At 36.3% G+C, this 24,848-nt stretch overlaps 1 protein-coding gene across 17 annotated transcripts in view; it reads right to left on the bottom strand.

Moving 5' to 3' along the window:
• Positions 1-4,012: 4,012 nt before the first annotated feature.
• Positions 4,013-24,848, bottom strand: part of LOC308190494 (uncharacterized protein) — a 31,959-nt gene continuing 11,123 nt past the window's right edge. The window contains exons 2-7 of one of the 17 annotated variants that reach the window (XM_080581975.1): positions 16,260-16,338; positions 13,251-13,403; positions 10,316-10,426; positions 7,706-7,776; positions 6,670-6,725; positions 4,034-6,235 (exon numbers count right to left, since the gene is read on the bottom strand). In XM_080581975.1, coding sequence (XP_080438101.1) covers positions 6,709-6,725; positions 7,706-7,776; positions 10,316-10,426; positions 13,251-13,403; positions 16,260-16,279 — 372 coding nt within the window. In that variant the 5' untranslated portion in view covers positions 16,280-16,338 and the 3' untranslated portion in view covers positions 4,034-6,235; positions 6,670-6,708. Of the gene's footprint in view, positions 6,236-6,669; positions 6,726-7,705; positions 7,777-8,486; positions 8,690-10,315; positions 10,427-13,250; positions 13,404-14,651; positions 16,228-16,259; positions 16,341-22,017; positions 22,133-24,848 lie in introns of those variants that run through there. The other 16 variants (XR_013947257.1, XR_013947258.1, XM_080581974.1 and 13 more) reach the window with 16 other exon arrangements.

Raw genomic sequence — 24,848 nt, forward strand, 5'->3', positions numbered from 1 at the left:
AGTGGACCTTAGCTTATGGGTCTACGTCGTACTTTTACAGACATTGTCATGTTATTTTTTAATGTCTGAACCATCACAAATAGATCACTGTGCCATTGCCACTGCATTGTCACAAATAGTCGTCACCTTTTTCCTAATGCAAGAATATTCAGTTTTGAAAGACTGATTTTTCATTATTCTCAGAATTAAAGCAGAACTTAGCTAATCAAATCACAGAGTGATAACATTTAACATGACTGTAATACAAACATTCTCCAATGGCTGAAAACATCTGTAACTCTATCACATATGTTACAGTTCATACAATACAAGATATTTCGCAAAGTGATAATTTATATATATATTATATATAACACACATATATATAATGTATATATTATGCATTCTTTCAGTGAGTTTGTTAAACTGCTAAGCAAGTATAATTTACCATGGATTTCTTTTCTAGAAGTTATGGCAGTTATATATATGGATGTTTGTGGATTTATGACCAAGATATATATGCCATATATATGTCTGAACCATCAAACTATGTTAGGCTATTTTTAAAACTAAATATAATTAAATGATTTTATTTTTTCCTCCTATTTGCCTATTCCTCTTTTTGTTATTTCATAAATTAATTTGATTTTTTTTCCTGGAATCAGATTTTGAAATCAATACAGAAGGAATCAGCCACTATCTGTGTTCATGGCATGGTCCAAGGAAAGTCATAAGGAGTGGTGAAAGAGGAAGGTTCCAGTGCTAACAGTGTGAATTTGAATTTTTGATAGAGTCAGATTGCAATTATTCAAACTATCTAGAATTGAATTATGGGGAGGTAAGGCCTAGTTAAAAACTGTCATTCATTTTAGTATACCAGTTTAACTGATTTTAAACAGGCTTAATTATCAGTTTATCTATACCTCTGTTAAACATTTCTATATTTTCTTCCACTCCATTTGTCACATATGGGAAAATCGCACTAAAAAATGTAATACTTCACTATATCAATTTCTAAATCTTTCTTAAATCTCACCAGAATAAGTGCTTAGGCAAGGCAAGAGCTAGAAACCACAAATATAGAGCTTGGTTTCCTACCATTTTTTAATAGTGATACACATTATTTTCTGGAATACAGTATTAAAGACTTTTACTGTGTCTTGTTTTTTTGCTGTGCCATGAAAATATTTTACTTGCTTCTTTTTTCCCAGAGTAGTAATCTTCATTCATAGCAGAGATACGGGGAGCTGTGTGCTTTGGTCTGCACCACATAAGAACTTGGGCTGGATTTTTCTCCTCTTGGGAGTTCTTGAAGCTCATCCAGATCATAACTCAGACTTGTCACATAAAGTGGACATGAGGCAAATTCCAGCACAAAAACAGATTATGGCTTGCATTACTGAAGGTGCAGTACAGAGAGAGCCTGTAGAGAGACTGAGTGCATGAGCATGGCTACAAGATTTTTCACAGGGGTAGGTGATGTCTTGTGTCTGCATTACACCTTCAAGCGTGTTTTCTGGTATCTTCTAAGTAAAGAATGAATTTTAGTTTCACTGTGCTAAAATTACACTATAAATATGTGGATACATACTGTGAATTTCATTAAAATGCATGCTGATATACATTCTTTAAAGGAACAAAACAGTTCTACAAAATATGAAGCAGGATTTCCCTTTGGTCAGATTTACACAAAGAAAATAGTTATCTTCATACTATTTTTTTCTTCTTTAAAATTTCTCCTTTTGCTAAGAAAAGCAAAACCCTCGTTCCTAGCAAAAAGGTAGCCAATTCTCCTTTTTTCAGAATTGCAACACTATATGTGAATCACCAGACAATCAGCAGCTTGCAACTTGCTTTGGAATTTGACAAAAATGAGAAAATTACCATAAAATAACAACAAAAAATAAAATAGATTTTTATATCTCCATATTATTGAGAACAGAACTTTAACCTCCTTCTATGGCATTCATACATTAAAACAAACAAAAAAGATAATGAAAAAAACAGGAAAAAAAACACGTTAAAACTAGTGAATTTTTATGTATTTATATAATACTTTTGCAGCAAGCAGATCGAAGTATGAAAGCCATGATATGAGTGTGGATTGAAAGTATGTAGCACAGAAGGGTGACATTTATTAATTTACAGATGGTATTACTGTAGCTGGCTGAAACCATAGTGATTTGGTAACAGACATGGAACTCCAAATGCCTAAAGCAACCCCAGATGTCACCACATCCACTCCAGGGAATATAATTTAATAATAATTTATATGGCAAGTATAACAGTTGTGAAATATGCCATTCAGCACCATCACTGTGCACATTCCCTGGTGAGTAATTTAAGAACATATAATATTTCAGAGCTTTGAATCAGGGAAGAGATGATAATTAGATTCCCACTTTAAATCAGGTATATGAAGGGGAAAGTTAATCAACTCAAAAAGATAATTTAGCAGATTTGTATTCTCTAATGACACTTCTAATTAGAATTAGGGCATAATTTGGGACACATAAAGTTGCTAATTATTATGAAAATATTTTCAAACATGTTGCAGGCTCAAAGGTGAAAAAAGTTTATGCAAATCTTCACAACAAAAACTGTCAAGATCCTCTATAGCTTGATATAAGTATGTTTCTGTGCAGCTGTGGGCTTCCTGTTAAAATTTTTGATTGGCAAGTTTTAATTTAGTGCCACTGACCACTGAACTGCATATCTCCTTCTACTAGGGAGTCCAATGGTACTTTCTGAGAAAGGATCCATTGCCTTTCTAATTATTTCCTTCTGGCTATGGTGTCTACAGTTTGGTAATCATCAGCATTTTTGGCCTTTTCCTTAGGAATAAAGTTGAGACAGAAATGTCTTTTACTCCTGTCACTGTTTAGTGTCCTCCACTCTGGTGGGTTAATTAACATTCAGACTCCATAGGAAATAGCTGGATGACTGCAGCAAAGCTTAGAAAGCACTTTGAAACTCATCCAGAAGAAAAACAAATACATATAAGACAACTCTTAAAGGAGGAGAATATTTTCAAAGTGAATATTCCAAATACTAGATTAAAGCATGCACCCTACAGTGCATGTCTCAGCTTGCTTTTCCCAAGGAGACAGGCTTGTTTGGTGAGTAATAATAAATTGAGGAAGATGCCTCAAAAAAAGGGTTTGCCTAAGAAAAACGGCTTGCTCTAAACCGGGAAAGACAGAGCTGCACCCACGTTAACCCTAAATGCTGCTGCTCATTGCAGTAACTAGCAAGATAAGTCACATCAACATTTTTCTTGACTTGTCTGGTCCTGAGCCAGAGCCATGGGAGTGGCTTTCCACTGTTCTATTCCTAGAAGGCTTTCAGGACACCAGAATCCTTATTTAGACAGTACAGCATTAAATATTTGTCCATATATTCAAGCACATTGAGGGCCTGCTGCTCCTGACTTTAAAATACTTTGGACATGCCTGGACTTGGATACATCTGACTTCATTTTAGTCATCTAAAAGCTAGATGTTATCTCCTAGGCTTCCTCTGAAGTCAATGGTGAGAGCTGAGAATCTTCAGGTGACAATTTATCGTACTTTTCTACACACTTAAGACAAAATGAGTCACACTTCTAAAGGTGTGGGCCTTTCACCATTGACTACAGAGAAAGTCAAAAGGTTTAGCTTTTAGTCAGTGAGATAAATTCCACCCACAGAGTCTACATTAGGCATTTTTGATTTAAGGAAAACTTATAGAACTTATAGAAATTTACAGAATGTGTGATCTTTGCTGGCTTAGTCTATAGAAGAACAAACGTTTTTATCATGCATCATTGAATCTCATTTGTAGATTCTTCTTTTGTATCCAAGAAAGAAGAAAGATACTTGACAAAACAGTAAGCCAAATTGTGCACAGAGCAGTAGTTTTTCAAGGGCAATGTTAAAAAATTGAAAGATTGCACCATCATTCAGTGATGTGCTTGTGGAAAAGCTCAACGCCATCCTTCTCCCATGAATTTTATGCTTGTGATTTAACATTCAAGCTAAGAGTCAAGATGGTCTCCTAGCTGTTTGAAAAGTTACATTACTGACAAGTACCAGAAGAGTGTCCTATTGTATAGCAAGTGAGCTACAGAGAGAAGCTAGTATTGTATTAATTCCAAAGTAGTTTTATATACAGGTTTTCTTGAAATAATCTCCAAGATGTTTTAAATGCCACTGAACTGAGTAACTATGAGCAAGAAAAACTTTGAGAAAAATAGAAAACCCAGCCAGACAGAAAGCTAAGCCCAAATCTCCAGGAACACAAAGCTACATCATGAAGGTACCTCTTGAATAAAAATTATACCTTACCTTAATCTTGATCATGTAGAAATGCCAGTGTACCATCCTCATTCTTACGGAAAGTATCAAAAATGATTTATTACAGAATGAGTTTAATAATTTGCTTCATATACACTAGGTCTTCAAACTATGTATGCTCCTTGATAAACACACTTTATTGCAAGCACTTTTATGCTTTGTTCTTTTACCCAGTTTGTGGATCCACAACTAGTCCCACTCATACCTACAGCTGGTTTTGAGAAGCATGACAATCCTTTGATAGTGCAGAATTTCAGAGGATCCCCACTCATGTGCAAGGTTGTTTTTATAAAATGTGAATGACATGGCTTGGCCATGACTTGTTATCCCAATATGACCTTATGCAGATAAAAACAATAGACAAATAAGTCAGGAATATTTTGTATGCCAGGAAAAATCTCTTCTCGACCTGTAAACCAATTTGGTATCTGCTAAGTGCAAATAATGTGCTCTGAGAAGTGAATGAAAACCTAAACCTGAAGTTTTGTCATGCAACTGTTTTAATGATTAGATTAAGTATGAAATGCAAGCAATAAAACATAGCTTGCATCAATGACACTTGGGAAATAAGTTGATGCATGAACAAAGAGAACCAACTCTGTGAGGTTCTGAAGATAAATCCCTTACAGAAGAGTGGAGAAGTCTAGACTGAGCTATTTAGTCTATTAATTTGGAATCTGTAAAGCCATTTTATGCTTAATGGGGTTTGCCTTATAATGATATACTGCTTTGACATTAGGGTTATGTTTTCTATGAGCCAAACTGTCTGATATCTTCATAACTGCTAAAGATGAGAGCCCATTTGTAATTGCCAGAGTTTAGTTATGTGCTTTCTTTGCATTTGAGTGCTGAAGATAATGGTGATTTGTCTGAGGCATGGAAACCACAAGGATAATTACTTGAGTGGAAAATATAAAAAATAAAAATCTTTATATTTAAATTGACAATTTTAGCATCTTAATAGTATTTACTTCTAATCTAACAGGTGATAAACTAATAGAATAATGTATATTGTTAGAATAATTTACTTCTGTTATGTCCTTTTAAAGTTTTTTGTGTGTGTGTGTGTTAGTATCTCAAAGCCACCTATCATTTATGTATTTCATGATAGCCAAATAAGTACCCAACAGCAGAGGGTTTTAGACATAATTTCTTCATGATTGTTTATGGGAAAATTATGAAAATGAATATAAACCTGGTTTCAAATATCAACTTTATAAGTCAAACCACAAAGCAGAAATTTTGTAGAGACAAAAAATAACTAATATTTCCTTTTATGAAATATGAATATTATTAAACTCCTCAACATGACTTGCTAACGTTTGCTTGCAATCTCAAGTTTCTGGTATAAAAAATAATTTGTTTTTCAAGTGTCTGATGCTTTTAGCTGAAACATAGGCTCTTTTTTTTTATTTTTTTTTATTTTTTTACATGCATAAGCATTTGTTTTAAAGAATCAGAATTGGAACCACAGTAATATATATATGGTATATATTTCCTTATCAAGTGTACTATTAAATGATGTGTACCAGGAAACTGCATTATCTAAAGCATTAGTTTTTAATCAAGGGTTTCGATAAAATCTGACCACAATGCCAGTTTTCCCTACGCCAACCAAAACCAAACTAGAACCCCAACACCCCAAACACCCCAACATTGCCATTTTCCTGTACAAGATGATGGTCCAACTACAATACTTCTGGGAGGTTTTTTCAGTGCATGTCCAGTTTACTTTTGTCCAAAAGGCATCCCATTTGTATTCTCCAAGACTGCTCTGTGTTGTGAACCAGAACCCACCAATAGGCGAGAGATTCAATTCAACAGCTGTGCTCTTGACTGAATGTAGGATCTGTTGCTGCTTCCACCACAAGGATTTTGTATTTGGTTTGTAGTTCCTGTTCCTGTAGTTTCTGTAGTTTCTACTTCAGGGTAGAAAAGGAAAAAGTAAAGGAAAAAGAAGTAACAGTCAAGAATAAGCCTGCAAAATGTTCACTTGCAATAATAAATTACAAATTTATGGGATTGAAAGTTTTCATTCACACAACAGCATTTAGATCCAAAAAGTGTTCAAAACAGGTAAGTTTTCATAAATACTGGGCAGCCACAAGCTGCAACCTGAGGCCTATTTTCTTTGTTGCTCAAATATTAAAAATAGTTTAAGATGAATTTACTCTTTTACTCAACAGAAATACTGCTTCCTATATCTTCACTGAAAAATACATCAGTAGAGAGGTCTAAGTACGCTCACGTTTAATGTTTAGAACAGTATCTCAGGCACAATGCCATTCTTGGGACATAAGGTCACAAAGAAACCAACAATAAATCCTAGATGAGAAGACAGTGGTTTGTCTCTTACTGTTACGGAGGTCTCAGAGTTCCAGACCACATTAAGTTTTCACTGGCAGTTTTCTTCTTTCACATGTGAGAGATGATTACGTAAAAAAAACAAAAACAAACAAAAAAAAAAACAACAAGGAAAAAAACTAGTAGGTTTGGGTTTTCTTCCTTGTTCCTTTTCACTAAAGACATATATATTTTTTCTGTGTGTTCCTTGCTTAGGCTTTGAATCATACCTATTTATGAATAGCAAAACTGATCTTCCACTAAAATCAGGGGAGTAGTAAGTATAGAAATCACAAGTTCTTCAGAGTAAGATGTTGTTGCCAAAGATGTAAATCAGGTCAGTGAGCAGCTGTAACTACTAGCCATCCATTCTCTAACAGACAGGTGATAGAGTCCAAACTAGTTACAGAAAAAGTCCTCACACATGCAAAGGCCATCCTTTAATGTTGAACTGAATCCAAGACAGGCTGCAGCACATTTATTTGTAAAGTAGGAGGTTCTCCAGTTCACAGCTAACCTTCCACAATTTTGCTCATTTAAACGGGTGGAAGTATAGAATCTTATTACTATGCTATTAAATATTCATGGTCACTTTCAAAGATTCAGAATTTTTAGTTGAGATGAACATGACTCATCCTTTTGCCTGAGCCCTCTTTAATATTTGTCTGCCACTTTAACAATATCAGGTAGTACATTTTGTAGATAATCACTGTGCACTCCTAGGGAAAAATATACACATTATTCACAGGAACCATTCATAATATGAAAACATTTATTCTTTGATGTAGTTTACTTCGATTCGTTTTAAGATGTTGCTGATTTTTCTAGAAGATGTTAGCAGCAGTTCTTCCTCTGTGCATCTTGACAACAGCTGAGTCAACCATCATATACTTTGTTAAGTCATAAACTAACAGCATATATTTTAACTTTAAAAAAGCAATTCTTCAGAAAGTTAAAATTATCCCTTCCAGACTGGACAGCATACCTCAGAAGGCTTCTACATGGAACTAACCAATTTGAGTATTTCTGAAATAAAGAGGGAGGCTTACCAATTCTTATTCCTGACTCTGTCATATACAGACTCAACTCCTGTTTAAATATAAAATCCTCTTTTGTAGAACTGGAAAATGAAATTAAATAAATAAATAAATAAATAAATAAATTCAGAAGCTCCTCCTTCCTCATTGAAATCATTCATTCATTTAGTTTAATGGTTCACAGCACAAAACCTGTCTTTTGGTGAAATTATAATAAAAACAATGAAAATTATTATAACTCTGACTGGCTATAGTTGACTTTAAAGTATACATTTAAATTTCCCTATATAGCTATATAATCAGAGACCCTGCCGTAAGAAGAATCCAGGACCATCTTCTAAGACAATGAATAGTAAATTGTAGTGCTGGAGAGAACAATAACATGTTACATGAAGGACTGAAGGACTGTCTGTTATCTGATAAACGTCTGGTACTAAAAAACTTCCTATATGGAAGGCTCCAGATGCCTTAATGTGTCCCAGAGCTTAGCTGTCCTTGAAATCAGAAATGTACGCTATTTTAGCCCACTGCTTCTTATTCTGTTCCTCATGGGCAACGCAGAATGGATTGATTCTCCCCTCCTTTTTTTTTTTTTCCAGCAGACATTTATGGATTTGAAGAATATTACTGTGATCTACCTTAGTCTTATTCTAAACCAGATCAATTTTTGAGTCTTTTCCTTCAGAAACTTGTATCATTTTAAATTATTCTCTTTTGGAGTCTCTCCAGTTGGCCCACACTGATCTGGAATAGCAGTGATGAAAATCAGACAATGCTACAGCTGAGGCATTACCTCTATGCAGGGATTCAAAAATGCAAAAAGTGACACTTCTGTTTACACATCATGGTACATCGTATTTATGCTTTTAATTCAAGCATCCTCTGGGCTTTCCTCCTGTTTCCATCCTTTCCTCCTGTTCTGCCACCCTTCTTTCCCCGAGGCTCCAGCTAAGGTCTGTGGGACTGCTCCAAGTTGTTGCAGTAGACTCACAGTAGCTGTTATCAGAAAGAAGATATTGCTAAAAGATAACAGGCAATCTTTTTGGCCCCTTACCAAGTGACAAGCGTTTGGGGAAGAGGCCTTGGAAGTTTTTGCAGTACATTCACAATAAAGTTTTTTTTTCTCCTGAAGATATAATCATTAGGTATTTGACTGAGTTATTTTTTAAGGCTGGGTTTGCACTACCAAAATGGCATAAAAGAGATGGATTAGACTGAAAAATTAAATCACCCTACCCCATCCACTGACATGTATATTTCCGTATATATGAATTATATTTCATCTTAAATAATTTTTCATATTTCATGAAGAAAATAATTCTAACTTTTTACTCTAACAATATCATTACTTGTATCTGCTTTTTTTTTGGAATGCAGCTTAACTTTTCTCCTGTTGAGTTTCTGAGTCACTTTCTTTGTTAAGCACCTGCAGATGTTTAGATGTTTCACCTTGTGTTAAACAGTACAAACTACTTTCTTCAGTTTAACAGAGAACTTCTTTAGCTTTTACATGTGTTGCGATAGTTAGCTAAACTTGGATGATTCATTATGTTAAATGATCCTCAAAGCCATGCTTCCAAATTCTTTAGTAGTACCTCATTAACAGCAAACCAATAAAATGCAACAGCTGTATGCATAAACTATCTCAATACCTTCTGATGCTTCACTCTGTGCATCGCAGCACAACATTGGCCCAGCAAGACTGCTCTATTCCCTCAGTTGGTATGTAACACACTAAAAGAGATTTTTTACCTACATATAAAAAAAAAAATAAGAGTACTCAAGAGACAGCAGGGGTGTGAAAAACATACACAAGCAGCCAAAGAGCCTGCTTGTATAAACTAAATATCGTAAAGAAGAAAGTTGCAGAAAGCTGAGATTACAATCCTCCACTCTTGGATAACCTGTTGGACTGGGATCCTGGTTATACTACCTTCCTGTGGATAAGATAATAAATCAAAAATAAGAGTGAGGATTTGTGATTTGAGCCATGTGGCATAGTCATGAACAGCCAAATTGTGTTTTTTGACGTGGTTGTAAAGATATGTTATGAAGCTTGATAGCCTGAAGGAAGTCCAAGAAGGCATTACCATTCACTGCCACATGGACAAAGAAACACTAACATCACTCAGGCATAATGCAAAATCACAACAAAGTACAAAGTAGCAGAAGACACATCAGCTGGTTGGATTGTAGTTGGGAATCTGAGGTGCCTTTAAGAGTATGTGACCAGAGGGACCACAAAAGGCCCTATGCTCCAGGATGTCCCCATAAAGTTGCTGCCTACTCAGTATTATCTTAGATGTTCAGGGGTTCTGGTTAACAGCTGAAAATTTCCAGAAATGAACCTGCAGCATCCCTTCTTTTAGGATCTCTTCATCTGACAGTGACATGCCAAAGTGGAAGGGGGAACAGGGGCTGTTTGAACACATCTCTGCTGCACGTACCCAAATGACTCTTGTCCTTTCCACAGAACACTATTAATCCTTCTGGCCATGCACCACTTTCATCTAGAGACAGATTTGCCTGATATCAAAATGTGCAGGTCTCCATATTTTCCAGTGCTTGCTATCATGCTTCTAATCTGATGGCAGTGATTAGAAACATGCATTCTTTACTCACCATCTCACGGCTGGAGCAATCCTGTTTTGTCCTGAGGAGCAGAGTAATTTGAAATAGCCTCTGAACAAGTTTATTACGATCACTATGCACAGCACCTGACTGTGCTTTCCCCTGTGAATAAAGTAGAAGTCATGAACCTGATAGTCTCTTAACTTTCTTTTCTCCTTCCTGGTGAGTTACTTCCAAGGATGTGAAACAACCCCGAGGAAGCCCTTGGACATGTCAAGGCTTTCAGGAGGCTTTTACAGAGAATCACGAAAAAGATGCCATATCTTTCCACAGATGTAACCTACAACCATAAGAGCACAAACAGCTTTAAATTTTATTTTTTGCAAAATATATTGCCATACTCAAAAAGAAGAGCATCCTGAAAAAGCTTTCCTTGAAGTTACTCAGTTGCTTGTTATCAGCAACTTCCACTTTAATTTGCTAAGCAGGTGGCTTGAGGTACAGATGTAGAATCCTTTCTCTTGGCATTACAAAAGAGAAAGAAGCAGATCTTGATTTTCTAGCCCAGTAAGGAGACCTGAATTTCCCCCTTCCAGTAGATGATTCCAATTGCAATGCATCATGTAAAGCAAATACAAGTAAATACTTGGGTAGTCCATTCATGCTGTTTACTGTGCTGCCATGGCAGGGTAGCATTTGTGCTTCAGTGGGCCAGTTGAGCATAGCTAGTTTAAACTGTAATGTACCTTTTCAATAAACTAAATTGTGCTGCCCTACTAGTGATTGCAATGTAACCATAGCCTCAGATACTCTCTTTTCGAGCCATCCACAAAACTGAATTTTGTGCACACTCTGACAGCTCATATGTCAAGCACGGAAATGTACTTTTCTTGTTTTGACAAATGTAATCTGATCTTGCTGTCATTCATTTAGAACATGGATAGAAATAACACCTTCATAACCCACTCCTTTGGACATGCTCCATCCTGCTTTTTCCCTTTCTCCTTCTCATTAGGGGTATTTCCTACTGTGTCCTGTTGCCATTGGGAGTCTGGCACCTAAAAGCACTTAGATGCAGAGTAGGAAATGAGTGTCTTCTATGTCAGATACCAACAGATGCCCTCAGCTGTCTCTATGCATTCCTCCAATTCCTTTTTAACACCTCATAAGCAACTGCTGACTCTCCCAGTTAGGACCACTCCCTTTGCTCCGTGTTTGCAGAGATACCAGTGCCACAGGGCACAGCTCTGTGATGGGGCTGCTATGTGTAATGGGGCACTCTGCTCTCCATGTCACAGCTGCAACTAACAACTAACTGTGACCTGTAAGGGAGCAAAGGCCGTCCTAGAGAATTGCAATGCCACTAGTCTAGGCTTTGTATGCTTGATTTACTGGGAATTTATCAGAATTTCAATGATTACTTTTAAAAGGTTTTGTCATTAATTCAGCAACATTTTAATGGGGGCATGTCATTCTAGCTAGGAAGCATTTTTTTCACCAATCAAGTTTTTCTTTAAGTACATATTTCAAGTGACGTAAAAGTAAAATCAGTTACTATACTTTATTGGCTTTGGACACAGTTTTCAAATTTCTGATGGCTTTAAACTAAAAATATGCCTTTGGCAAGTGATTAATCAATTCCATTTGAAAATTAAATCTGTCAAGATAATGGAGTTCAAAATTGCAGAATGTAAACAATACTTTTGTATGCAATTTTCATAATTTTTGAAATTCTGGATAACAGTATAGTTACAACCTAGGTTTCAAGTGAGCTATTTTCATCTGATGGTTAAGTTATATTTAAAAATAAAAATTAGGATTTCTGTACATAGCCAAAAAACAATCCAGAATGATCTGATTAATATAGCAGTAAAAGTTCTTGTAAAAATTGAATCAAAATAAGAAGAGGGCAGGAAAAATGGAGTGATATAAATAGACTGATTATAATTTAACCAAAATTCCTGTTATCTTTTTAACATAGAATACAACCTTGAATTGCCTGGAAAGCAGAGGAGTAAATTATCTGAAAGAAAAATGGATGAAATAAGAAATTTCTGTTTTGTAATTGTAAAAGGCAAGTCCTCATCTGACTTATGAGCAGAGTCTTTTCTATACTTTCACAGGTAAAAGAATAGTACATGAACTTATGGTAAAAGGGAACTTTGTTGCAGCTCCTGTGAAGAGACTGCATCTCTGGCAATGGTTGAATACCGCAGTCTTCTTAAAGTCTCCACTGCCTTTGTAGGTTTTTTTTTTTTCTTTTTTTTTTTTTCCCCCTCTAATGTATCAAAAGTGAGAGGTGGCCAGTATCCTTTCTGCCAGTAACTGAAAATGACGCTCAAAGACTGCAAAGTCTGAGGACTAAGAAGTTTTCTTTGTCCTTCTTAAGGATATTTCCTAGTGTCTTCCATTGCTATGTGGATTTTATCACCTAAAAGCAAATGGATGCAGAAAAGAAAAGTCTCTTTCATGTCCAGAAGTAGAAAGTAAGTCAGCCATGATTTGCATGGGCATATCTCTCCTCCCACATTAAAGCAGTGGCAGAGTGAATGATGTAACTAACAAAAACCTTCTAGGTCACTTGTTGAAGCTGTCTGCACCAATTACTGTGGCAGATGACGTTGCTAACTGAACATACCCTGCTATACACAGTGAAGGAAATCACAGAATCACAGAATCATCTAGGTTGGAAGAGACCTCCAAGATAAACCAAGTCCAACCTCTGACCTAACACTAACAAGTCCTCCACTAAACCATATGACTAAGCTCTAGATCTAAATGTCTTTTAAAGACCTCCAGAGATGGTGACTGAACCACTTCCCTGGGCAGCCTATTCCAGTGCCTTACAACCCTTTCAGTAAAGTTCCTCCTAATATCCAACCTAAACCTCCCCTGGTGCAACTTTGGCCCGTTCCCCCTCGTCCTGTCACCAGGCACGTGGGAGAATAGACCAACTCCCACCTCGCTGCAGCCTCCTTTAAGGTACCTGTAGAGAGCGATAAAGTCGCCCCTGAGCCTCCTCTTCTCCGGACTGAACAACCCCAGCTCCCTCGGCCGCTCCTCATAAGACTTGTATGTTTTCCACAATAGTGCTTTTAATCTTTTGATTAACTTCAACTTGTTTTCTTTTTTCCTACAGCTTAAAAAATAAAAATGCATATTTCTTAGTGGATTTTCCTCTGGCTCCTAGTGGCTCAAAATGTTCAAGTAACTTAGAGGTGTACCACAGTTTTATTGATTTACTTCCTGGTCATTGCATTACTATTATCTATTCCACTCATGAAAAGTGTCAGAACCCAAAGAATGAAGAGCTGTACATCTGGCTACTGTTGAACACTTTGGAATCTTAGAAAGAGATAGAACAAGAGATAACAGCCATTATTTTCCCATTAATTACTGAGGAAGTATAGATGACCACTTTGGATACAGACAACTCCATTTCGGAAATGTAGATTGGATCAGGTGAATTCAATAAAGCTTGATGTGTTTCTGATTTCAATCTCTCCTATCCAGACAGAAAGAGGAACTAGGGGGACAATTATCTCAGAATCCTTTTAACGTTATTGTTTTAATGTGGGACAAGACAATCTGGCAAATTATTTCTTACATTCAGCCTTAGGAAACCATAAACAGTGGGACATATTTACTTTCCTTGGTTTGAGTGAAAAAGAGTAGCCATTTATTTCTAAACAACCTCTATGGAGATCAAGGATAGACTCATTAACTTGAGCTTCATCTACAAATCACACTGACAGTCAGTATCCCACAGACAGCCACTTCTTCACTGCAGTGGCAAATTGGTAAATAATCACCTCTCTAACCTCTTTTTTTGTGTCTTGCTACTCTCTTCTCTGTTTGTGGGTAGGGATGAAGATAAACTGTCTGCTTCCCAGCAGCCCTGACCTATCAGTCAGAACAGACTGGGAGCCATAATCTTGGCTATATAAGGAAGAAATCTTCCTCACTGCCAGGATATTTGGAAAGAGCATTTTTGTCTGTCTGAATACTTACTGTAATTCCGGATGCAATCAAGAGCACTAGCATAACAGTGACTAACTGATGATGTTTTTCAATGTTAGTTACAGAAACAATGCAGTGTTACTTCTGTACTTTTAAAATGAGAATCCATCTCTTGTTGAAGTCAACAGAAGTCATACACTCATCATTCTACTCAGAAAACTTGTTCCTCTGAGTCATCTGGTAAGATTACTAAGCACTTCACATTATGAATTCTCTTTTCAAAGGCAAAACATATACTTGACAAGTATATGTTTCGAGATTTCATTGATAAATATTTATATACATTTATAAAAAAGTGTACATTAGCTGCCATATTTTTCAACATATTTAAAATAATATGCATCTCACTATCATACCAGTACATTACCATATGTTTTATTTCTGCAAGCACCCAGATGCTCTCTTCCTGCAGAATAACAAGTAGGTATACTGGAGAATTCTTCTCCTTAACAACTTGGATTCCTTTTGTTTTAATTATCTAATTCTTTACACCTGCCATCCTCCCCTCTTATCAATTGACTTGATATGGTAATTAAAGCTTTGGAAATGCTTAGATTTAGAAGTGCATGCATCCTTTTTTTGATTATAAAAACTGTGTTTCTCATTGTGGAACCTACATGTCTAACATGCTACAACACCCAACACATATAATAAAGTGTGAAATGGGGTCATTGGTGTAATAGCGGACATAACTGATGCACAGAACATTGTACATCAGCTCCCATTTTGAAACTTAGGCTTTTACTCGCTCTAAAAACTCTCTTTCTTTGGACAAAGTTTCTCATTTTTCATATAAAAATGGTGGTGGGACATCCTCCCACCACCCAGACCTAAACCCTGTTAGAGTGCTTCTTCCTTTATTGGTTTAATCACTGCTTTCACACTCCTTTGTTAAAGGAACTAATTTACTCTGTTTCTAAAGCGAGTTTCTTAGTCATGCCCCTTCAGTGGGCTTTTGGGATAGACTACCGCAAGAAACTGTGTTGGCTCTTTTACAGTAGCAGCAGTGGAGAGCTGTTCTAAGACATAAAGAAGCGTTTTCTCATTGTTGTAATTGGATCTGTTAAGAAGCTGGATGGTGACAGTTTTTTTATTAGATATCAGTTCATTTTGGACCAAGTATAGATTTTTAAAGATATAAAATCTTAACTGTCTGGACAGAACCTGCGGCTTGCCACACAGTTACCAGGAGAGAGAAAAATTCATCAGTTCAGATTAGGCCAAGGGAAGCATATGTGCTGTGAAGCACAGTCTGTTTCACTGAATTCTTCTGGGATGTGCAAAAAAAACTATGTTCAGTTCAAACAACAGCAGCAGCAAACATTGTTATCTTCTTTTGTATACCATGCACAGACATCAGGCCAAAATACCTCTTACCTACATCATGAAACAAACCTGACAGAGATTTATGCTAATGATTTCAAAGATTAGATCCTTAGTTACTGTGTGGCAGTTATTAAATGGAGACTATACAGGCTGCACTTTTACTTGTTTTGATTCAAAGGTATAGACAACCAGAAGGCATACCCATTTATTGTCCTAGGTGTCCTTTGACTAATTCCAAGCATGTAGGTGTACAACAGGTCATTCCTTTCAGGCAGTAATCAGTAAGTACTTTACCGATAGTAACAAAAAGAGGTGATAACTCAGCAGGAAAAATACATTCTCCCATCAAAATGCTTTTCACTTCATCATTGTTAAGTGGAAAAAATAAAACAAAATAAAAGGCTGGCAAGAAAAAACAAACAAACAAACAAACACAACAACACACACATTAACAACTTCCAGTGAGGATACTTAGAGCATATTGCTAGGTGTCTCTTTCTTCCACATCAGTATAGGTCTATCAGTCTACTTCTCCTAATTGTGTCTAGATCTACAGTATATTTAGAATCAGTGTTTCAATGGGATAAATTAGAAATTATGAATACTCACGCTAACTATCTGCAAAATAGTCTATGGCATTATTGCATACCTTTTATATCTTTCCTTCATATTCTGCAGTGGACCATTGTGTCAGAAGTCTTTTCAAACTGCTTGTGTCACCCAAGGGAACTTGCAAAAGATTGTATTCATCAGGAATGCTCATCCTTTTGAACTATCTATATGATACACTATAATAAAATGTATATAACTACATATATAACTACATATTTAAGTACATAATATTAGAATATATTATTTGCTAGTTTGAAAACTATCCAATACATTCTGTGCTCACTCTACATGGACCGAGATCTGGACACACTGTATGGTGCCATGGTCTTCAGCTATGGGAGAGGAGCATCTTCCAAAAAGCTTTTTTCTGCCAACACTTACTTTTATGCTGATATGAGTTTCAAAAATTTTGGAAAAAGTTGCTACACTGGTTAACAGGGAAAGTTTATAGCTTTGTACAGGACTATAGAATGAAGATGTGACAGCAGAAAACAGAGATTGTGTTCCTCTGAGTATCACTTACCAAACATGATCTGAGATATACTTGAAATGTATTAGTCCTGGTGAAGTAAATGAACATTAAAACATCCCTTTCTTGCTAAACTCACTTGATTTCATCACCTTATTCTCTTTTATTCCCGTCTCTCTTGTCTCTTTATCTATTTCATGTTATCTGGCAGATGGATAGTAAGTACTTTGAGAAAGGGACAGTTTTTTTATTATGTTTCTGAAAAGCCGCTCATGCACTTCAGTTCTGAGTTGATATTCTTAGGCACTATCATAACACTTAATAATGGCAATGTTTATCAATGAAGTGACAAAATGTTGACCTATTTTAAAACAAATATTTATCTGTCATATTTTCACTCTAGGATTTGTCCATTTGTAGTTCTTTGTTTTTTTCTTTGCCAGCATTTTCATATTCTATGTGTTATCTTTTGATGATTGAAACATTTACAATTAAGAAGAAATACTTCTAATATATGATTTGGTCTTTATTCCTGCAAAAGTTATGTTTGTTTAAATCCACATAAGAGACTCCATTGACATTCACTACTTAGCTATGAGTAGACAAGGGTATAAGTGTATTTTTTGCTGTCCTATATAACAGGACATGTAACAAAGGCTATGTTGCATTAGCCTGCTATGTGCCTGTAAGTGCCTGATAAGTATCTTTGATTTGTTTTATTCACAGTTTTCATATGTATTTTATCCATTTCTTTTTTCCACGAAACATTTTTTTTTAATCATCTTGCAATTATATCTTGAAGTTATTCATTTTTTTTTTTAATGACATGTAGATAGCCTAAGTTAGTACATTAGCCCATGGATATTTGTGTATTTAACAGCTCTTTCATAGGCTTGTATAAACTTACTAGAGCATATCCTTAATTTAAGAGCGACTAACAGGTGTGAAGATAAATGATTAGTCTTTGAGTCAAAAACAGTTTGTGCTTGATTCAAGTCCATCCAATAATCCATTTGATTAATTCTCAGAATTTTTCAAAGTCAACAGGTTGTTAAGTGCTCTTCTTACTGAGAATGAAGCTTTTCCCTTAAGTCTGAAGCTGATGCTCAGGAAAAAAAAAAAAAGTGCATGAAAAAGCACTGTTCAGAGCCAGACTGAGAATATGTATCTTATGATCAGTTTACAGTGCTTCTAACAGGCACTGAAAAAAGGATGTAAACAAGATTCTTTGAATGCTGTCAGAGGTGATGATACTTTGTCAAATTAAAAACTATACTAATTAAAAATGCTTTCTAGAATAACAATATTAATGTAAACAATAGGTAAGGGAAAGAAATAAAATGCCTGACAGGTATGTTTTCATTTGACATATAAACTAAAGATTTAGTTTGTTTATTTTGTAAAGATTTTTCCTCTACTCCCCATCATTCATGGGACAGCACATAGGTGCAAGAATCGCATCCTCATATTCACTAACAAGGGGAATATTTTTAAAATAATGTTTTCACACTTGTAACCTATAATCCATCCTCCTTCAAAAGTACCACTCCCTGGCTCCCTGAATTAAGTTATACTTGCAAAGAACCAACACAACACTGGAGATAGAAATATGGAACATAGTAGGCAAGGGATATTACGGGAGCAGGTTATATGAGTAGGGAAGGTATTATAACAGTGGTGATATTAGAGTAAAATGACTGCTCACTTCTACTGGATTTTTCTGCTCAAGTATCTAACCCACTGTAGACTGAATTCCTTTTCTTATTTATAAAAGATAATGAAAATTAAAATGGTGAATAGCTTGTACTTTCCTGCTTTTATTCAAATGATTGCATTGCAGCAGGATATGAGACACTATGAGTGGCCAAGGGGAGTAAGAAGTGAAGTTTGTAATGAGTAGTTTGTATTTAGGAAGCAATGAAGGAGAATGATAAAAAAGATGGTGAAATAAAAAAAGGGCAAATTCCTCCAGAGTGTGAAAATTTTCTATGTAAAGACAGGATAATACAGTTCTGAGGCCACCACTTGTGAAGATAAGTAGATCACCATGACACAGATATTATTAGATCTAACATGAGGAATATACAGTCTCATTTATGATATCATTCCATCTGCCAGAATACCCCGTAAGAGCAGTCTTCTTCTTGAAGACCAAAGAGAAGGAAAAGAAGAAAGAGAAGACTTGTGCCAGGGTGCTAATATACTCTAAAACTGAACAGGTACTCATATATTCTTCCCTGCCAGCAAAAGGAATAACTGTAGCCAATGAATGAGCATGATGAATTTAATTATGGAATTAAAACAGGAAAAACAAACAAACAAACAAACAACAAAGCACAGCAATCTGTAGTTAGAATTAGTGATCCACTTTTCTTTTCCTTAATTAATTTGCGTATTCATGCAGGAAATGTAATGCTGACCAATCTGTTTGAACATATAGGTCCCTTAAGAACTTTATTTATCTTCTATTTTTAAAGTTGATGCACTTGATAACTGTGTAACATCCAACTCATTGGTAAATTGGCTGAGATACAAAGAGGTCATGTAGCCTCAACATTTGAACCTGAGAACTAGTTCAAGTATTACAGTAAATGCAGTGCCTGGATGAAATAATAGACATCAGAATAATAATGTACATCTAAACTACGTTGATATAAGGTTTCTGACAGTCACTAATTAACCAGACCACTCCTACACATGTTCTTGAAACAGACTTCTCAAGATGCTAATTAATAAGCACAAATCTCCTTTGACATATGGTACAGACTTTTAAAAAAATATGTCTCTAGTCTCCTATGAAACTTGAACAGTACACTGATATATGGCCAATTGATCATATCCACAAAGACAACTCAATGTAGATCTGAATGTTTTTCTATTTCTTTATCAACAGATCATTAGCAAAACCTGGGCCACATTCTGATACCTTTACTTGGGCTGAATAACACAATATGTTGTTTATGTTACACCTAAAATAAACTCTTTTCAATTCAAACAAAAATGTTGGTGGACAAAGGTATTTCTTCGCAGAGTTAGAACATCAGACTGATCGTATAAACTATGATTTTGAAGATGATAACTTGCTTTCCTGTTGTTACTCTGTGGCCATGATCATAAACATAAGCTTGCAGTTAGCTTATGTACTGGATGATCAGACTCCATTTAGAAACACTAGACCTCCTTCTGATGCTTGTTTCACCAGCTGTTGGCCAGAGAGAAGGTGAAAGGGATGTGATCCAGCATTTTGAGTTATTCACACAAAGCCTTCAGTTGGGAATCATACCTGCAAATGCTGGGGCTGGCAGGGGGATGCAAATTCTTCTTCATGTGCCACCTGGTGTGTGCGGCACCCACAGCAGATTTGGACGTAGCCAGCCAGGAAAGTATCAAATCATTTCCAAGAGCCATTAACAAATTACCAGAGGGGGTCTCACCAACCACTGGTACTCTAAAGGGTGAGGATGCCAAAAGAACAGCTCCCAGCACGTGCAGGGGAAAGTTGTGCTCTACTTGCTGAGCCCAACCCCAGTGCTGGTGCAACACCTCAGGCAGGAGTTGACCTGCAGGGCAGAATGCGTGCTTATGTCTTGTTTACTGAGACTTTTTCATCATTAATAATAATCATCATCATTAACAACAATTTTAATGGTAATGAAAAATAATAAAATTTACCATTCATATACAAATGGCTGTGCTGATTCAATCCAAAGGTCAGTTTACATTCACACTTTCTCCCTGACAATGACCTGTGCAAACGCCTAAAGCTGTATAATCTCTGGGACATATGCAGTAGATGAGAAGTTCAGTAGGAGTTACAGCAGCTTATTCCAGCTGAGAACTGGCCCACTATTGTTAAGCAGCCCCCTGCAGACCTCCATGCTCTCCACGTGAAACCTCGCTGCCTACTGAGTGCACTATTTACATCTGGATGCAAACATGCAATTCAATATTAAATATAAAATTCAAGGAAAAGCATTGTCCAGAATTAATCCATTTCTAACTCCTACACAGCCTTTTTCATATTTTTTATAATGTAACTTCTAACCTTACTATGTTTGGTTAGAGGATATGACGTCGACTGATGTCTTTAAGGGAAGGAAGAGATTTGGAGATTCGTGATGTACTAAGCTTCCATGCAAGTGTAACCTTGAATATCAAATAAGTTCTTCACAGGACTTGAATGGCAAAACACTACTCACAAATAAGCATTACCCTTGGTTTTCCAGAATGTTAGACTCAATTATAAGATGCAGCAAACACCATTGATTGTAATCTCAGAGACAGTCAAGAAGATTTTTGCTACAGGAAAAGGAAACCACACACACGGAGCTGTTTAATATGTTACTGCAGGCAGCAATATTACTTAAGTATCTTAAATAGTTGCTCAACCATTTCACAGGTACTGTCCTATATATCATAGGAAGCTGTCACTCTACTGACATTTATTCTTAGGTATGACCATGAATATTTCATGACCAAATAGATTAAAACCTGTTGTAAGCAATTATTCTGAGCTGTTTACTACTAAGAACTCTGATGAGTCAAATCTGTGTTTTCCATACTACTTTGGTACAGGATATACTAAATATTTTTTAATCAACCAAATCAGCAGATATACAACATGTTCAACTGAACTAAAACTGATGTATTTCAGAAGAACAAGCAAATGAGTGGAATCAATACAGTGAACTGTCATTGCTAAATATTAAAGTAGCTGCAGACAAATTTGCCAGTGATTCTTTCATGCTCTGGAAAACAAGCCAAGTTTGAAAACAAGACAAAACTTTATTACTTATGAAGACTTCACAAAAATTAACTCATGCACCTCCCAGTTGACACATACACGTGTCCTCATCTCACCTCTGAATCATCTGTTCAACCTGCCCTTTCTCCATCATGCTGTGTTGTACTGATTGATTCAGTCATATAAGATAGGGAGCTGGGAGATGAAGATGTCTTAGCACAATACTGCAGCCTGCTCCCATTCAGAAACAGTCAGATAAAATACATCTGAAAGGGTGTCAGCCTCCAGCATACAAGTAGAGGGAGTTTCTCTTTTTCTGAGCTGGGGTTAAAAATAGTGATCAAAGCAGCAGCATTTGGAAGGAAAAATGAAATTTTTAATTTAACAGTGCAGGGTCTTGATTCAACAAACAGTATGTACTTTGTGTTATGCTCGTTCTTGAATAACAGGTGGAACTGGGGTCTCTGCACACAGTATCAAACACAGTAGTTCTTTTGCCCACACACCACTGTCATTGCCCTTTAAAAACAGCTTCACCACATTATTGCAAGCTCCCAACAGGGCTTTATTTCTCCATCTTACCTCAAGCAATTCCTACAGCTACTTTGGTCTTAGTTGTACTTCCTGGAAATCACTCAGAAGTGCTTGATTTTTGTTTTTCAAGAATCCAGACAGGGGCACTGCTAGCTTAACAAGTCTGAGGCAAAAACAATTATAGAAAAAAGAAACGAAGATCAGACTTGTGTTTTTCTTGAAAAACTCCAAATAATTCACTGAATACATGAAAGACAATGCTGATAACTTGTGTGTCAAATATGGAGATGAAACTCAATGGCCTGGTATATACAAATTGTATGTGCTTCTTGATATGTGTTGTAATTGCATCCATTCGTAACCCATCAATGTAACATGCACATAGGATGGGATGCCATGAGAATGACAAGAGAGAAGGACAAGAGGCTTCAAAATATTTTGGCAGTTACTTAGCCTTTCATGTTTATCTTTAATATTGGAGGGAAGAGACACTGCAATGGCAAAGCATGGGCATGCCCCAAGTCATGAGGCTGATCTGCAGCCAAACCTCTAGTGGGTGTGAGCTGCAGAGAGAAGTTTTATGGTCCCCATCAGATGTGTTCCTCCCTTTATCCAGGAATGCAGGTACATGTGAACAGGAACAGCACAGGCACTTGAAGACCATGGTCAGGAGAATGTCCTTGGTGCTTAGAAGTAGCTCAGTTAATGGCAGAGAAGAGAGCTTTCCATGTCTGAAAGGAAAACTTGTGTCCTAGGAAGCCTCCATCTTATATGGCCCCACATCTGTCAGAGGGAGGACAAGCCACCAGCGATCAGAAGGCTTGGCCTGGGCTTAGCAACATACCCTGGGTGGAGAAGTCAAGAACTGGGGTCCAACAAGGGAATTGCTAGAGGCCCCTGTAGATGTTGCCCTGCATCATCATCATAATGCCCCATGACATCTTGTTGTAGGAAGGAGAGTCTTCAATAAGTCAATGTATTGGTGTATTACACCTTCTGTCAAAGTCCTGGAAACAAAATTCCTGCTCAATCTCTATGCCATCTTTTACATTTTTCTCTTTTAATAAGTGTATTCAGGTTACCAAAAAGGTATCATAAATAAATGATATTGGTACCCTGTTGAGAGATTTACAAGGCCAGAAACAAGAGAAACTATTTACTGCTTCTTTATTTTCACTTATCTGGAGACCAAATGATCTCTTAGAGCAAACAGAGCTGGAGTAAGATACAAGTCTGCTGATTGTTTTCAGTTCTTCACAAGCTGGAATTCATCTGCTTACCCCTAGTCAGGACTATACAGGTTCCACCAAAAGCTATTTTGTTTATACCAAATTGTGTTTTCAGACAGAATCCCTTAAGAACAGAGCAAAAAGCAGACACAGAGTAGGCTGGGATGTAGACATTGACTGAGACAAAGTCATAAGTGTGTCTCCCAGAATGGATGTCTCCTAGGCCATTCAGCAGATATCCTACAAGTAAAATCAGGAAAACAAAACAAAATAAAACAAAACGACAACAACAGAGGTGGATATCCTCAAAATATCAAATAATTCAGGTTGTATATATCTTGCCAGTGTTAGAGCAAAGAATTTCTCCTTTTCAAGTAATTGACATAGAAAAGGTCTGGTTACTAATTTCAAGTATCTCCCAGGAGATGGAAGACACTGGTTATTCCCCTCAGCTGGCAATTACATGATTTTGACAATAAGTTGGTTTCATTCCTTTCCTCCACCTATTTTGCACTTTTTAGTTCAGGATAAGGGTTCCTCAGGCCAATTGCAGAAACCTGCATGGCCTGCACCCTCAAAGTAAATTTTTAAATTAAATCCAAACCAACCTCATCTCTTTTAAAATTAAAACCACAATTCTTTCTTTTATGTTGTTGTTTCCATATCAGTATTTAAGGACTGAAGAAATATTTAGTATATTTTACATTAATATATTTCACTTTGGGAATGGGCTTGAGAGCTGCCCAAGCAAGCACCTCCAAACTCCAAGCAATTTATCTATTAGTTTGCTTGTTTGTTTAACTTTAGCTGATAAGACATGTAGACGTGGTGCTTAGGGATATGGTTTAGTAGTAGACTTGGCAGTGCTAGGTTAAAGGTTGGACTTGATGATCTAGGAGATCTTTTCCAACCTAAGTGATTCGACGCTTCTAGAAATTCTTATTCATCATGCCACACATAGCCATAAAACAACGCTGAGGAAACTTCTAGAGCACAAAAGCAAGTAGTCGGAATGGGCTCATTAACTCTGGTTGGCATACAAGTCAAAAATCAAAATACTGTTCATGAAATTCATATCTGTTAAAATATGGTGAATGATACACTATGCCAGAAAAACAAGAACAATGATAACCCTTTATATCTCCTATAATTTACCAAACATAATTTTAGAATGTCAAAGTTATTGAACACTTGTTAGGCTGTAAAAAAATAAACAAAAAATCTTCATTTCTCTCTTTTCATCATTATAAATAAAAATAAAATACCTGTGGCAAATATATATCAGGTGGTGTATTTTTTCACTGAGCCCATCAGCTGACTGCAAGATACATGTTATCGTAAAAAGAAATTACTACTCCCAGTCCACTATCTGATACTTCAGGGATGTAGCTTCTATTCATAGTTTTGTTCATTTGGAGAGCTGTTTGATGAAAACAGGTAACAGCTTTTGATATACATAGAATTATAGGCCAAGAAGGAAAAACACAAAACAAAGAAAAAAAAACATAGAAAAAATACGGAGTTCAGAACTGATCTTAAATATAAAAGAAAACCATATACTTCAGAGAATGTACATTCACAGGCAAAGCACCTGTAATGTTTTAATTTAAGAAACAGGTATAGGTGGCACAAGGAGTCTATGGTCAAATG

This window comes from Anser brachyrhynchus, assembly GCF_964034855.1.
Source record: "Anser brachyrhynchus genome assembly, chromosome: 2".
NCBI classification, from domain to species: domain Eukaryota; kingdom Metazoa; phylum Chordata; class Aves; order Anseriformes; family Anatidae; genus Anser; species Anser brachyrhynchus.